The following is a 16283-nucleotide window of genomic DNA, read 5'->3' as shown; positions in this document are numbered from 1 at the left end:
TTCAGTATAAAATCAAAGTAACAAATAAAATAATTTTCAAGAAGGAAACCTTTACGCTAGAGGCATAAAAGACCTTAGTCTAACTCAGTCAAAAATAAAATTGTACTATACTTTTTTACATATAAGTAACTAAAAATTTATATATTTTCAATAAAATGTAGGGGATACCTCACATTTTTCTGGTACATTTACAAAAAATTCATATCATTCATAGATATATAATACTCTAGATTGCGCCTTACGATCTTAAAATGGGTGACGGTTGCGACAGAGATAAATGAGCCTATTTGGTCGGTAGTCTCTTTCTAATTCAAGGGGAGTATCGACGACGTCACTATCCTACTCTGTCGTCGAGTATTTTAGATGGTTTGACAGTTCGAGCGGATGGCGACGAGAACTGGTCGTTTGTCTTCGGACGTGGATAATCCTGGTTCGAATCCCGTACCAATCTTTACTTTTTTTTTATTTTTTATTTAATCAATATTGCGTTTATTAAATATTATTACATCTCTAAAGTAAATCTATCCAAAGAAATATATAACAAATAAGAAAAACTGTGTAGGTACCTATAGATTTTTAAAAATATAAAAGCCAATGTTATTTTTTTAATAAGTTAATTGTAGAATAGTATAAAGTAATTGTTAAAAATATTCGTAAAAAATTACCAATAATTAATATCAACATAATGTACCATCGATTTATTAATTGAATCGGTCATTTCAAAAACAACATGAGTCACATATTCCTAATTTTACAGAAGAGCAAAGAAAACTAACTAATAGTCGAAAGATGGATGAAATGGATGACATCAAAATTCAGAGTTATATTGCAGTTTTGTTGCTAATGTTTTTACTGGACTGGTGTCGTTTTTGCACACAACGTTTATCTTAAAGGAGTCTATTCCTCTCAAAAAGTTAGTTTCTGAAAATTGTGGACTTTGCTGTTTTTGAAATGACCGATTCAATTATAAGTAGGTAATAAGACATTATTTTTATTTATGAAACTATTGTTACAATTTTTTAAAAAAGTAGAAGCAAAACAAACATTCACATCATTCGAATAAGGACGAATTTATATTAATAACGAATGACTTTTATTTTACTATGCAGTTCACAAATTATGTATTCCAATATTAACTTACTATACATACATTTATTATCTGCTAGATTTACTTAGGTCCATTTTTCAGATGTAAAAATATCTAATAAACGCAATATTGTATAAATAAAAATAAAAAAAGTAAAGTTGGTATGGGATTCGAACCACGATTACCCACGTCCGAAGACCAAAGACCATTTCCCGTCACCACCCGCTTGAACTGTCAACACATTTACTCGATAAAGTGGGATATTCACGTCTTCGATATTCCCCTTAAATTAAAAAGAGACTACCGACCAAATAGGCTCATTTATCTCTGTCGCAACCGTCACCCATTTTAAGATCGCAGGGCGCAATCTAGAGTATTATATATCTATGATATCATTTCCAAAATTATGTAAGAGTATTGCTTCAATTTTATATTGCATGTTATTTTAGCTGTTATTTGTGTTTTTTGTTGAAATATCTGCCAATAGAAGTACAGTTTTAACGTATTTAAGAAAATTAACAATATTTTTAGGTTAGGTGAGGTTAGATTCGTTTAAAAATAAATAAGGGGATTTTTTATATCCAAACAATATAAAAATTGTAACAATTTTCATTGAAACACTAATATTTTTTGCAAATACACCCTTAATATTAGTTCAGTATCTCAAAACTCAAACTGTTTGCAGTTACAGGCAAACAACGTTCACAACATTACAGATTTGAAATTAAAAACGCTTGAGCTACTGAACTACTTATTTAAGAAATAAAACTGGATATTCTAGGTATTAGGTATATCAGGAAAAATGTCCAGTAGGTACATCCATATTATATAGCAAGGAACATTTGTTTTACACTATAAAAAATAGTGAGATTAATATTTATAATAATTTATAAGAAAACCATGTTTTTAAATAAAATAATCGAAGCTGGCACAGTGCCCGTGTTAGTAGGTAATTTTCAGAGATCATGGAAAATTTTAGCTAATCAAGCAATACCCATACAAAAACCAACTGGTATGATAATTAAATGAGACAGTTGAAGAGGTTTTGTATAAAATCAAACCAGAATAAGGCAAAGGATAATTTGTACTTATCTAAATTAGAGGAATGTTCAAATAAAACTGGTACCGGTATCGACAAAATAAATCTGACAAAAAACAGTAAAATAGTAAGAGTAAAAATAAAAACTATGATCCGACAACTGACAGCTGACTCATAAGGCCACCTTCATGAACATTACCTTTTAGACTCCGTCCTTTTTGCCTATCTTTCCTTTTCTGTCCACTACCGAACGTGAGGCTGATGCAATAATCTTTAAATTATTTTCATTATGTCCTCGGACTTTGCAAGTGGGTTTAATACATCCAAAAATTATTCAGTGGTTGCATAACAGTTCCCTCTTATGTTAAGGATGTCAATGACAATTATGTCATCACAGTTCCACCAAGTCAAATTTCTTTATTGCAATTGAATGTCATTGCAAGTGCCATGGATAAAAACATGATAATGTGCAAAACAAGTTCTAGAAATCAAGTTTGGAACATCCCAGGCAACCAAGTGACGTTAATAACGTCGAGGAAACGTCAGTTTTTGGTTGAATATATACACGTGTTTGATCATTACGTCGTATAAACGTCTTTTGTAGGTGATTTTAAATACGTAAGATTAATGACGTTAAAATACCTTTAAAAACACGTTTTCATTTCAGACAGCTCAAGTCCCACGTCACAAAACTGGAGGAGTTTAAAGAGTTAATGCTTATAATGTTCAGGGTTACCAGGTCTACGGATTTTTCAGTAGACCTACTGATTTTAACTTCAATTACTGACCTACTGAAATCTATCAACATATATTGGACGTTATTAACAGGTAAATTTTTTTTCGAATCCTGACAAAACTAATAAATATTTTTGAAAAATTTAAAATCAGAATGAAAGATCACATTATTACCGAGGGCCGAAAGTCCCTTAGAATAAACAAAAAGTTTCTTTTGAATGAAATATTTGAAATTAAAAATCCAACTAAATTTTTTCTTATTTTCACCCCTGTAACTTATTAAAATAAACAAATTTTTCAAAAATACTTATTAGTTTTCTCAAGATTAAAAAAAATGAATGCATTTAAATAGCATTGACCAAAATTTTGCGCATATCCTCTTAAGAGAACCATGAGCATGGGGAATTTTTTAAAGGTGATATAGTAGTAATATTGTTTCTTTGTTTACTTGTGGCATTTGTATATTACCTACTTTATTTAGAAGGAAAAATCCATGGTATTAATCGAAAATACGTTTATTTATTGCAAATAAACGATTATAAATTAAAATTTTGGCCAATTCCTATTAAATATAGTAAATAACATTGAAAGTTTATTTTATGATCAAAATATTAATAATTTAATTAGGCAAGTACAAAAAACAGCTGAAAAAATCTTATAGGGATTTTTGAAAGACCTAAAAGGTATATGAGGAATAGCTGATGACAAATCCTGAGATATGCAGATGTCACAGTACTGCTAAATGGCCTATGACCGGTTTAGAAGGAAACATTTCTTCAAAAAGACACTAGAAACTTCAAGAGAAGCATAATAGAAGTAGTACCATTGGTACCATAGAATCTATGGAGTAGTACCATTGATTTATAATCATTTCTTAGCGGGCTATGTGCAAATTGCGAGGTAAAATGACCATTTTACTAAAACAAATCTTTCTTGTAATGAAAAAACAAGTAGGTATTTATCCACACTAAGTGTCAGATTAGTGAATTTTTAAAGAAAAACTAAAAGTAACAATCTAAATTTAAAGTAAACATAATTAAAAATCATTGTTTAAATAAGATTACTATATTAAATAAAATATTTGCTATACATTTTTACAAAAAATTAAGTAGTTTCACTGCCTTTTTACTTATTTACTAAAATACTAATATCCAATTTTATTTTTATACCTATATACGTATCGAATACGAATAGATTTTTATCAATAATCATCACAAATAATTTTCTAGTATCCCTTGACTACATCATCAACAATTTTTACATAAAAATATTAAGAAAATAACACACTTCTACTTACAACAACCACCTCTATATACATGAACATTTCCTTCCCAAACGCAAATAAAACCTAAAGTAGAATCACTATATCAAAGTAAAATTCAACTATTCTTTAGCGCCATTCTTGACGCCTAGTAGCTTGGCTGCATCGTCCGCTGAAGCGGCCAAAACCTTGTCGATTATCGAGCCCCTTAAACCGAGCAAATTACTGATCAGATCAGCACCTTCGGCTCCGTCCGACTCGTCTGTTTTCTGCGGGAAGTTAGCTTCGCTCTTGGTGTAAGACGGAGAAGAACCGTTGTTGCCTTCTTCGTCACTCACTGTAGCGTCGTGTTCGAAGTTGACGTTGTGCTTCTTTCTGTGTCGCAGCATGCTGTGCTTTAGTGTGAACCTGCGCTTGCAGATGTCGCAGCTGAATGGTCTTTCACCTGTGTGCGTGCGCATATGGCGCCGTAAGTCCTCAGCGGACCAAAACCGTCGCATACAGAACGCGCAGATCACTTTTCTGTTGGAGTAGTCGGGAAATTTCCCGCGGATTTCTACGTCGTCGTCGTCATTAGTAGTTTGCTCCTCCTGAGGAGGATTACCAGATTCGAGAGCATTTTTGGACATGAGTAGAGCATACTCCGAAATATGTTTTTCTCGGATATGATCAAGAGCATCTTGGCGCTCAGCGAAGGAGCCTTCACATAGATGACACTTGTAGGGGAGATCGGAATTTTGAACCATAGAATCGGGAAGTTTGTACACTGGTGGTTTATCCCAATCACCCTTAGGTAATTTCTCGTCTTCTGAGCTTCCAGCTTCATACCCTTGAGCTTTGATATCGTCTCCCTGAGCGTTAGTGGAATGTTTACAACTGATGTGCTTCTTTAAATTGGAATAAGTAGAAAACGTACTGCTGGGACAGTTCGAGCATTTGAACGGCCGCTCAGGAACATTTCTCATCAAATAGTTGGTGTTGTTCGATGTATCGTTTGGGATAGTTGTAGCAGCGTTGCCGTGCTTTCGTAACAAGTGGCGATCACAATTGGATTTGGTGGTAAATAGTAAAGGGCAATGGCTGCACTTGAATGGTTTTTGACCCGTGTGGGTGAGGATGTGACGACGTAGAGAGGAACTCCAGGGGAACTTTCTGCTACAGTAAGGACAGCTCACACGATTTGGTGCCAGTGAGTATGCTGATTTCTTCTTGACTGGCTGGACCACTTCAGATTCAGATCTGTAACAAAACATAAGAAAATTAATATAAAATACTTGAAAATATATGAAAAGGGTAGGAACAGGGATTCTAATGCCAGACTACCAACAGATCTTAGAAATGATCCTACAATATTTCAAACTAAACTACTAGCAACAAATTTTAATGCTCAAAAATCCCTGGAAATTTGCTAAGCAAGCCAAGCTATATTTGCAGCCAAGCTATAGGTACTGAAGACTCAGAAGCCTACAAATTATGAGTGCGTAACAGCTTGAAACTGCCAACAATGCTAGCAACAGTCCCTAAGTCACCGTTTAACTATATTTTCAAACTAGCTCATCTAGCATCAAGTTGTGTCATCTTCTGTATAAGTCATTGTCATTCTCCCCTCTTTTCCCTTCTCCAATGACGCTGCTAGTGTTTTACAAAAATGGAATAAAGGTATATTAATACAGCATAAACAAATAAAAAAAATAAAAGACTACATGAAATCAATAAAAATTAGCACAAATAACTTACTTGTTTTCATCTGTTCCTGATATGTTTCCCTCGCTGGTGCTACCGCTGGCAACAAGTCCTTCTTCATCTTCTTCGCTAGCTAATCCAACCTCTTGTTCATCTCCATCTCTCTTAAAATATTCCTTGAACTGCTGCTGAGAAGCATTGTCGAGAAGCCGGGACACAGGTACAAGGTCTGGACTCTCTTCAATTTTGATAGGCTTATGGAGGCTTTCGTCTTCCCCATGTCTGTTCTCTTCTATCTTCGGATCTGGCTTTTCGTCATTTTCGTCAATAACGAGAGCACAATCTTCGTCGTCTTCTTTTTTATACTCAGTTCTGTTTAGTTGTTGAGACAAAAGAGAGAATTTGAGTTTATCGCTAATCAATTCTTTGGTATCTTCGTATTTTTGGTATTTGTTGAAGTCGTAGTTCGGTATGGTTATGTCGCAGTAGTTAGGCTTAATACCCATATGTGGCTTTTTACCAGGATTGCCCACTGCGTTTCTTTGGCGTTGGGACCAGTACTGTGGGTGCTGCTGCTTGATGTGCCTCTCCATGTTTGATCTCAACGTGAATCTAGCTGAACAGTGTTCACACGTAAACGGTCTCTCAGTTCTGTACCTTCTTTGCTTTTGCTTTGGCATTAGGACACCATTTTTGATGACCATTTTAACAGCATTTGGAGAGTGCATTAGGTCTGGTTTATTCGAGGGAATCGGACTTTGTAATTTGGTTAAATTATCGTGAAAGTTTGGATCGATGTTAAGACTCAACGGTTCTTCTGGCTTCTTTGGAGTAGAGTAATTATTTTCCAGAGCTACTTCTGGCTTGGGTTCCATTCTAAAGCCATTAGGATAGGGTGGAGAGGGATGGAAAGGTCTTTGTAAAGGTAAATTTTTCATTTCCTCGGATATCATGGAACCTCCACAAAGTTGAAATCGTTGCATTCTTTCTTTAAACTCTTGAGTATTTTGGGAAAGAGTGGGATGGACTGCTGAGAAAAACAGAGGGTTTATTGGAAGCCCTGGCCAACTTGGAAGGGAGAAATTTCTGCCATACAGTTGTGCCAGTTGTGTTGCATATAAAGCCGCTGGATCGATTTTTGGAGGAGATTTCAGTAGTTGTTGGGCAAAGATTTGGTTCATATTCAAAGGTAACTGTTGTTGTATTGGAGGAGTCGCTTTTTTGGTTAGGTCTTGTGGTTCGTCGTCGTCGATCTTTGGAGTGACTTCTGGAGATTTTTTCTTGCTTAAATCTAAGACCAGATCTAATGGTTGTTCCTCTTCCTCTTCTTCGATGTAGTCGTCATCAGAATCGTTGTCGTAGTTATTGACCTTCAAAGCACTAATATCTTTAACTTGGATTTTGTTTTGGAAGGTTGGTGTGTACTGTGGCATGTAAGGAACATCATTTGGAACTTTAAGAGGTCTAGGAATGTCAGATCGCATAATATTGATGTCGTTAAGGCTTTGGAATGGTTTTGAAGGTTTTAGTGCTTGTAGATCAGGAAACATGGGAGGAATTTCTGGTTTTAACTTAGGACTATGATTCAGTACGTCTGAAAATTTCATCGAGTATGACATCTTCTCTTCGGTAGGAGTATTCGGTAGGAGTTTCTTATCATCTTTTGAGATCAGTTTATTCAATTCTTCATTTGTTGGATCCTCAGATGGATGGTAGATTATAGATTTCTTTACTTCTTCTCTGGTCGATTTCAGATGTCTGTTGCGCAAATGTCGTTCACAGTTTGCTTTAGTGGTAAAAGCATAGTTGCAAATAGAACATTCGTATGGTCTATCTCCGTTGTGCGTACGCATATGCCTAGTGAGAGCATTCTTATCAATGGAAGAGTATGGACACATGTTACAATAGTAAGTTCCGTTGGAACTTCCTACTAAATGCTTTCGATTATGACCTTTTAGAGCTCTTAGATTCGGAAAAACCTCAGGGCACAACCTACAAGGAAATTCTCCCCGCAATTTCATCTTTCTAAATTCTACGGCAAAGAGGTCTTGAGATTCTTCTTCTTCGATTTTCTGGTAATCATTAGAGTTTTCTAGAATGTCTTTAGGAGTTTGTGGATGTATGTCCGTCTGACTGGTCTGTAGCTTCTTTAAGTTAATATTAGATAATATAGACTGAATATCAGCCAGATCTTTGGTGTTGTCCACTCCTCTGTCTAAATGCTCTTTCAGTTTGTTAAACGCCAAAGCTGTAACGCTTGGTTTTTCCGGAGAATTATCAACGAGGTTCAGTCTGTTGAAGAACTCCATTCTTCGTATATCAGGTTGAGAAACATTCATGTTTGGAGTTTGGAGAGATACTGGAGAGTTGCAGCTGGTTTCGTGGATACTTAGCGAGTTCGAACACGGAAAAGCTCTGTTGCAGTGCTTGCATTGGAACTTTAGGCCACTGGAAGGTTTGTGTAAGTTTATCTCGCATTCTCTTCGAGCAATGTCTGGAAATTTATTGCTCGAGAAGTCTACGAACGTAAGATCTTTGAAACCAATGACAGGTTGTTTGGTTGTAGCGTGTTCGTGGACTGCTTCTTTATGTGCATTCAAAAGTTTGCTGTTAGGAAAAGGTTCTTCGCAAATATGACATTTAGTAGGATAATCAGGATGATTATCTTCCAAATGTGCTTCGAGATTGAGAGGTGAGTTAAAATCGCTTCTTTCGCATACTGGACACTGGAACGTATCTATATCTAATTGTAGCTTTGGTTTTTTGTCGCAGGTATCGATGCTTTCGTTCTTCCGTTTATTTTTCTCAACTTTGTTGTTGTTGAACTCGGTACTTTTGGAACTGCCACTGTCCACACTACCGTCAGACTCGTAGCTGCTCTCATTTCGTTGCGAGTGAGTCCTCATGTGCCTGTGCATGTTGCCATTCGTTGTGAAAGTGTCTCCGCAGTATTTGCAATGGAATGGTCGTTCTCCGCTGTGAACTAGAACGTGTCTGTCTAGACTGCTGTTGGAACTGAGTACTTTGGAACAGATTCTGCAAGTATACCCCTTCTCTATATCCTGTACTTCGTTTTCGTTGTTGTGAGATCTGATGTGGAGCGTGAATTGGTGTTGCGACGTCAGCATCTTTTCGCAGATGGGGCAAAAGTACTTGCGTTCTGGCGATGAGCAATCGCTGCGGTTGTCGCCGCTGTCGAAGGCTTTTGAGTTGTCCGTGGGTTCGATGGTGGTGTTCGTTGTAGAGGAGAATATTCCCGAGTCGCTTTTGTTGGCTGCTTCTTTGGTTATATCATTTGGTGACGCAGGTGTTTCCATATCTGAAACTAAAAAATTAACATGTAGAAAAACAGTTGTTTAGGAATAATAACGGTATAAGGCTAGACTGCTAGACGATAAAATAACAAGAAACCAACTGGAACTTAGAAAAGGCTTTGGCAGTAGAGGGCTTTATTTACAACAAAGACGCTTCTCTGTAAACTGTGACGTATTCATATGTCTAGTTGACTTTGAGAAAGCCTTCGACAAAATATAACAAAGAAGGCTTGCAACAATATTACGGAATACAGAAAGACATGATTAGAATGTGAGAGTCATTACAAATTTATACCGATATCAGAAAGACGTACCTAATACGAGTAGACTAACAAAAATCTAACGAGATACCTATAAAAAGAGGTATACGACAAGTATGTGCACTATCCCCTCTACTTTTTAATTATGCTCATAAGAGATGTTTAAAGCGGCATTAGAAGACATCAATGACGGCATATAAAATATTTACCGTCGTGTTGACACAGATTTTATTTAAAAACATTCACAAAACAAAAACAAAGACATTCTAAATCGCCGGTCGCTCCAAGCGTTGTTTCTAAGAGAACAGTTCATTCTTCCTACACAAAAAGTATTAATCAACATTTTTGTTCAAAATTATCTCAGCTACATCTGTTGTTTAAAACATTTTTTTCGACGACATACAGATTATTGGTAAATATATGTTTTCCGTTTCAACCCCTACGGTAGGGTGTTTTAGGAAGAAGCCCGGGGTAGGAGTGGCAAACCTTTTTGCGTTTTTTTTTGGAGTTCCGAAATCGACATTCACGCCAAAATTCAGCTTTTTAGGTGATAGAAGATAGAAAATAGAAGATTAGAATTCACCAGGAAATTATCTATGGTCTGTTTTTAAACCAGGAGGACTAATTCAAATTTACCGCGCTGTAATGCTAGTTTGTCATTGGTCCAACCCCAGGTAATTAATCCACTGTTATGAAATTTTGATCTAATGACATTTATTCAATTTTGACACTATTGGCATTTGATAGATTAATTAAGTTATATCAGCGATTTTTTGTGTTTTCTGCGTTATTGATTTAATTTTTAGATGTACAGTCTACTTTTATATAAAAAACGGTTGTTTTTAGAACTCTTTAGCGACGTATTGGTATAATATAATATGGATAACCATCAAAAGCCGATATGATCAACCAAAAAAGAAGATGTATTTAGTGATTTTCCTAGTGACTTTCTTGGGTGTGAATCTGTCGTTTTAGTTTACTCCTCCTGGTTTAAAAACAAAACATAGTAACAAAAAGGAATACACTGGATTTTAGATTTGAATACGATTTACGTCATATGAAAACATACAGACATATACCGCAACAAGCCAATTATAACTATTTTAAAAATATCATTTTTATAGCCAAAGAAAAACCTAATTATTGCATTTTTATCTAACTACTTTGAATACTACTACTTGAATATGCACTTTTCGCAGAACACATGACCTTATCTTCGCAAAATATACCTTCAAAACAACAACGACAATTTTTTTCCATTGAACAGATAATTCCGAAATTACAAGAAATTAAGGGGCGACGATAAGACAACTCTTAACAAAAAATATCGCTTAATGTTGTAGTTGTAGAAGCAAATGAGAAAGGTAATTTTTACATAAAGGTTTATAATTCAAGGTGAACCTGATAAACGGTTAATAAGGTGGAGTTAAGAACATTTTCATAAGATACATTAAATGGTGGAATTAACATAATAATTCCAAACATGTTTGCGTGGGAGTATAAGTAAAAATTTGAAAGTTACTATGATTTTTTCTAAAAAAATAAGTTCAACTACCTAATTATTTTTAGTCAGATCACTTGAGCCCGTCAGAATCAAAACCTGCTAAATCCTAATATTTTCGTTCTGCTAAATCCAAATTAAAAGTAGGTACAAATTTCTGAAGATGTAAGGGACATGCAGAAAAATGACAAATTAGTGTGTCATTTTATGATATTTATTGATGCCCTTTTGATTGAGAAATGCCAGATAATTTTTGGAACATTTACATTTTTAATGCTTTTTTTGCCTCCTGCCAAAATTTCAAGACAAGGATCTAGCAGGTTTTGATTCTATAGGCCTCACTTGTGTCAGATCATGTGTGGGAGCAAAATTTGCGGCAGAAAATTGCAACAGTGGCAAAAGGGACAAAATGGTCGAATTAAAAAATGGAATGTTGAAGGATTCAAAAGTCCAACAAAGAGACAAGGATATTAAAATGCTTTCCAAATAAAACTCAACGAAACAGAAAAGAAGATACGGCGGAGGAGGGATGGAGACAATTAAAAACAATAATAACACAATCTTCAGAGGACAGTTTGTAGGTACTGTTATATTCCTATTTGACATAAGAAATAAAAGTCTATAGTTATATTTAAAATTCAAATAAAAATAAAGGTTTTCGTTTTTCTCGACCGCGGGCATGTAAATTTGGAACACCCTGTAAAAAACAAATTTTGTATAGGTAGTTTTTAAGAAAGTGCTTCGGAGAAGTGTTTACGAACCCCAGGAACAATACGACTCAAGTAAACAATTAGAGTGATGTTTAAAAAGAAAGTGTTCGTGGAAAGGTTGTCAATAACCACCGATAACTCATATTCTAGTAAATAAGATAATAGGTTATTAAATTTGTAAAGAGGATTAATGTGGAAAGTAAAATTGAAATGGGGAATATTATTTTTTCTTGCAATCCATTAAGATATTTAGAAAAAGGAAAGTTTGTGTTGGTAAATACGGATAATTGAAAGTTGCTTGGGGTTGGTTGATTTTGAAATACTGGAAGGGGTATTTTGGAAGGAGGAGAATGAATGAGCAATTAGAGTCAGTGTGTTTTGAGCGATCGAGAGGCGAAGTCCAGTATTCGAGAAGAGTGTACAAAAAAGTGAAACGCCGGGTTAGTTAGTTTTGTTTTTGAAAATTAAAAAGTAAGATATCGTGGAACGATTGATAGGCCGAGAGGAGATAGTGTATAACTCCAGGAGTCTAGAGTATCCCGGTTTGTTGAAGTGTTTAAAAAAGGTGGAACACGGCATCAGGAGAAGGCAGGAACGAGTGCTGTACGAGGCGTAGTTTTCAAAGGAGCCGAGGCATTACTGGAAGACTTGGACGAGTCGTTGGATCGCAACCCAAGCCAATAGGAAACGTGTTTTGTGTGAAGACATTGTCAAATCATCAGTAAAGGTCAGCCTAATTTGTTATGACATGAATGTATGGTTTGTGTATTAAATACCACATTGAAAATTGAGCCACACAATCACTATTAAAAAAATTTCATCACACCTAAATCAATTTGTTACTGATAAATCATAATAGTTCATTATAAATAAAATAAATTTGGAGACAAAAAGAAATAAGATTCTTATTTTTGTAACTATTGTATTAAATAAAGATAGAAAGATAAGATATAAGAAATATTAAGCAGTTATTGCCATTTAGATAAAATAAACGATTTTTATAATTTCTAATTGAAATCCGTATGTGTGTATTATTTTACTCTCTTTTATCTATCCCGATTAGGAATCAACTGAGAAATACTTTGAAGCCACGAAAGTAAGTAATTGATATTATAATTTAGCCCTGAGATTGACACTATATTGGTATTTAATCTGTTTGATTGATGAGATAATTATTGATTAATTAATTAAGATAAATTACATCTGAGAACATCATTAGATTTCAGAAGTAAGATCACAACAGTACATGTATTGATGTCGTTTGTTATTATTCCGGTAACAAAATTTTTTTGCTTAGATGACATTATACGGGGATGAATGGAAACGTTGTATTTTCTCCTAATTTTAAAAAATTCTGTGGAAAAAGTGGAGGGCTGATTTTGTTTCATACTCCGTTGGTGTTATTCTGGAGGTATCACTAAGGATTTGTTTTTTGAATTATCAGAAAATCTCTTTTCTTGTAAGAGCTGTAACTCAAAACACTGCTTTGAAGGTTTTTTTAATTAAAAATATTAAACGCACTAAAATTAACAAAACAAAACAATTCAATAGCGGGTATGTCCACCTGTTGCAGCAACGACTGTTCGCAATTTGTTTGGTATCGAAAAAAGATGTGTTATCCTTGTCTGGGGAATAGCCCGATATTCCTCTATCAGGGCCATGCTATAACTGTACCAAATTTTCTACAGGCCTAGAATGACGGCGAATAGCCTTTTTTTAATTCATCCCATAAATCCTCAATACGAGTGAGATCTGGTCTGCATGCGAGCCATTCTAATCTTATCAATCCAACCTCTATTTTATGAGTCCATCAGTGTTTTTATTTACAAAAAATGGTACAGCTCTTACAAGAAAAGAGATATTCGGATAATTCAAACAACAAAATTTTAGTAATGCCTCCGGAATAATATGACAGGACTATGAAACAAAATCAGCTGATCCATTTTTCCACAGAATTTTTTAAAGTTAGGAGAAAATAGAACGCTTCCCTTCACCCCTGTATAATGCCATGCAAGCAAAATTTTTGTGTTACCGGAATAATACCAAACGATATTAATACATGTACCTACAGACTGGTGCAAGAATATGAAAAATCGGAGCACAAATAATAAAATTATAAATTGTCAAACATAATCAAAAATTTTGGGTGGCGGAATTTTGTGCCAGTGAGTGTATATAGTTTTGGAGAGAAAGTGTCTCCCTACCGCACCCTTCCGCCAATTTATATCTTCTCAGTCATGCAAAGAAGGTTTACATTTATCGCATTTTCGTAAATATTTGAAATAATATTCGGATACCTGAGGTCTTTTCTGCGTTCTGATAGTGGTTTTAAAATAGCAACTGTTTCCACTGACTGTGTCAAATGCTTTGTGGAAGTCAACAAAAATAAGAACAGGTAGTCTATTATATTCGATAGACTTTTCGACTAGGGTTTTAAGGCACTGCAGATGGTCGTTTGTACCCGTGGACTGATTGAAAACCTTCTTGTTCTTCTGACTGATAGAAATCGAGTTTTACTTCCAATCTCCTTGCCAGTATTGGAGTAAAGATGTATAGGTGATTGAGCAAGCTAATGAGCTTATAGTTTTCAATATCCAATTTATCTCCTTTTTATGAAGGAGGATTGTAACCGATATAATATTCAATAATACATATTAAAAGTGAATAATTAGAGTAAATAAAACACGCAACTCCAATCGCCTAAAGTCACACCGAGGTTCTTCCCATGGCCTCGTTTTATCTCCAATTTTTTTAATACAATGATAAATAAATCTGAATACCAATAATTTTAGTAAATGTTGTGGGTGTTTAGCATTCCAAATGAGCAAATATACAAATCAGAGATAACTCATGACTATGAGGTGCCGACCAGAAATTCCTCGGTGAAATTTAACATTTTTCGTGGTAAACAACACATATTTTTGGATTTAATTGTGTCTGTCATGAAGATAATCTAGTACGTCATTCTCTTTAAGACGTAAGTAGAAACTAGCTGGAAGACCACCGCATGGTGGTTAAACCGTAAGGTGATATAGTTAGAACACCGAGATAAAGTGTATTTTTAGAAAGATCAATAATTGCAAAAAATTACTGGCCGCTATTTTTCATCTTGAATATCTGGGGGAAGTCAATAGAAAAGGCTTAGCATCTCGAGGGTATCGAAATTTTTACTGCGTCATGGTATTTTAAAGGTGATACAGTAGCGATCAACAGGTAGCAAAAACGCGTTCCAAGATTGCGGCTGTAATTTTGAATATTTTTTCGAGATATTTGGCACACGTATTCGTAATATAATAAAGAATGGCGGTACAGAGCCCAATTTCAAAAATATATTAATATGTGGAAATTACTCTGTAATAAAATACAATATTAAAAAAACCAGCCTGTACCGCCATTAAGAACAAAAAAATACACTTTCTTCAAATAAACTTTTTTATCCGATGCCTAGATTTTGTGTCATTTTGGAACTACTAATGAAATAAAAAATTTTAGTAGTTCCAAAATGACACAAAATCTAGGCATTGGATATTGATCTCGAAATTGGATTGGATATCTCGAAAAAATATTCAAAATTAGAGCCGCAATCTTGGAACGCGTTTCCGCTACCTGTTGATCGCTACTGTTTCCTCTTAACATTTAAGCAATTAAGCGACTTTTATTTGAATATTGTGAAAAAACTACGCATTGTAGATGAAAACGTTGAACGAACAACTTTCTTGACAAAACTTGCTCTGTTCTATGAGATGTTCTAAATTAAAAAATGATTATAAACAAAAACGACATTGCAAATTAAACCCGAAAGTAAGCATTTTTTCAATTGTTTATGAGTAATAAAATAAAATAAAAATATTTAATAGTATATTGTACAACAAGTGAGAAATAAGACATATTTCTCATGGCCGCAGAAATTTGTTGGCACGAGCCGAGGCACGAAGCGAGGGCCGCAAATCAAGCGAGGGAGAAATACTTATGTCATTTTCTCATGTGTTGTACACGGTACTTTTTCTACGGATGCGGTTTTGTCAAGAGTTCAAACTTCAAAATTAAATAATTTAGGTGCTTTTAGGTATATTATATGCATAAATTGAAATACAATACATATACATGTAGGTATTTAACCTTTAACTACCCGCGCATCATAACGTGTAGTTATAACATAACTACACGCGTGGCGTACTTTATACGCCACAAGAAAATATACTTAAAAACAGCGGACTTGTTTATTTTTTTTTTTGAAAAAATACACGTAGTTGTTTGTTATAAACCTTATTCGGCGTCACTAAATACTTGGAGTTCCTTCCCAGTAAGCCAATTGGGATTTATAACTGGAATCATGGAATAACTGGATTCCATGATAAATAAAATTACTAATACAAATTTTTTTGAAATGTGATTTTTTACAGGAGAAAAAGTATTGTTTATAAAGAAAAATATATTTTGTGCCATATTAACTAAAAAACAATTGAAATATATACTTATATTACGACTTATATTAATATAATCGTGGCATATATTGTCCACCACCGGAAACAACAAATACTATACTGTAAATTACGATCTTCCCAGAACGCCGATTATAATGAAACTAAAACCAAATTGTAAAGCACAGTCCAGTGATAGGTTAGAGAGATAAACAAGGTCAAAAATTAAATTTTTAAATAAATTTGCAGTAGAATTCTTATATCTGGCGTAC

General features: G+C 34.6%; 1 protein-coding gene across 1 annotated transcript in view; it reads right to left on the bottom strand.

Moving 5' to 3' along the window:
- Positions 1–1298: 1298 nt before the first annotated feature.
- Positions 1299–16283, bottom strand: part of LOC126886711 (zinc finger E-box-binding homeobox 1) — a 151702-nt gene continuing 136717 nt past the window's right edge. Inside the window, exons 3-4 of the mRNA XM_050653713.1 lie at positions 5860–9130; positions 1299–5361 (exon numbers count right to left, since the gene is read on the bottom strand). Of these exons, the coding sequence (XP_050509670.1) occupies positions 4245–5361; positions 5860–9130 (4388 nt within the window). The 3' untranslated portion in view covers positions 1299–4244. The remainder of the gene's footprint in view (positions 5362–5859; positions 9131–16283) is intronic.

The sequence above is a fragment of the Diabrotica virgifera genome, chromosome 6, assembly GCF_917563875.1.
Source record: "Diabrotica virgifera virgifera chromosome 6, PGI_DIABVI_V3a".
In the NCBI taxonomy this organism is placed as follows: Eukaryota; Metazoa; Arthropoda; class Insecta; order Coleoptera; family Chrysomelidae; genus Diabrotica; species Diabrotica virgifera.
Note: the sequence above shows the minus strand (reverse complement) of the source record. Positions and strands in the feature narration are given on the sequence as shown.